The sequence below is a fragment of the Aptenodytes forsteri genome, unplaced genomic scaffold, assembly GCF_000699145.1.
Source record: "Aptenodytes forsteri isolate BGI_AS27 unplaced genomic scaffold, ASM69914v1 Scaffold564, whole genome shotgun sequence".
NCBI lineage: Eukaryota > Metazoa > Chordata > Aves > Sphenisciformes > Spheniscidae > Aptenodytes > Aptenodytes forsteri.
The window spans coordinates 125,707-126,428 of NW_008795408.1; the positions used below are offsets into that span (position 1 = coordinate 125,707).

Here is a 722-nt window from a genome sequence, read left to right on the forward strand (position 1 = left end):
CCCGAGCCCGCACAGCTCCTGGCCCTGGCGGTGGAGGTCCTCCAGGTGCTGGCGGCACTGCCGGCTCTCCTCCCGCAGGAGCTCCAGGCTCTCCCGGCTCCGCTGCGCCTCCTGCTCCTGCAGCACCTGGATCTGCTCCTGGTAGCGCAGCAGGGTCTCCCGGCAGCTCTGGCTGAGCAGCATCTCGTAGGTCTCCTCCAGCTCCTCCAGGCTCAGCCCGGCCAAGGGGGGCGGCAAGGCGGCCAGGTCCATCCGCACCTCCCGCATCTCCACCGCCTCCCGCCGCCGCCGCGCCGCTGCCGCTCCGCCAGGTGCCCGTGCTCGGCCCACAGCTGCAGCAGCAGCTCCTCCAAGGCGACGCACTCGCCCCGCAGCCGCTCCAGCAGCTTCCGCTGCCCGGCCAGCTCGGGCTCCAGGCGGCGCCGCATCGCCAGCACCTCGGCGCCCAGCAGCTGCAGCTGCTCCAGCTCCCGCCGCAGCCCGTCCCGCTCCAGCTCCGCTTCCAGCTTCGCCCGGCTCAGCTCCTCCAGCTGCATCCGCAGCCAGGCCAGCTCCTGCTCGGGCACCCGGAGCCCGATCAGCTCCTGCTGCCGCAGCTCCGCCAGCTCCCGCGCCAGAAAGCGGTTCTCCTCCTCCAGCTCCCGCACGCGGGACACGAAGACCCGCAGCCGGGAGTTGAGCTCCCGCAGCTCCCTCTTCTCGTCCCATCCCGCTTCCCAGCG

At 73.3% G+C, this 722-nt stretch overlaps 1 protein-coding gene across 1 annotated transcript in view; it reads right to left on the reverse strand.

Annotated features, from left to right (window-relative positions):
• SYNM (synemin) overlaps positions 1-716 on the reverse strand; it is a gene marked incomplete at its 5' end in the record, with an annotated part of 26,889 nt that extends 26,173 nt beyond the window's left edge. Inside the window, 2 exons of the mRNA XM_019472520.1 lie at positions 1-258; positions 309-716. Coding sequence (XP_019328065.1) covers positions 1-258; positions 309-716 — 666 coding nt within the window. The remainder of the gene's footprint in view (positions 259-308) is intronic.
• Positions 717-722: the final 6 nt, after the last annotated feature.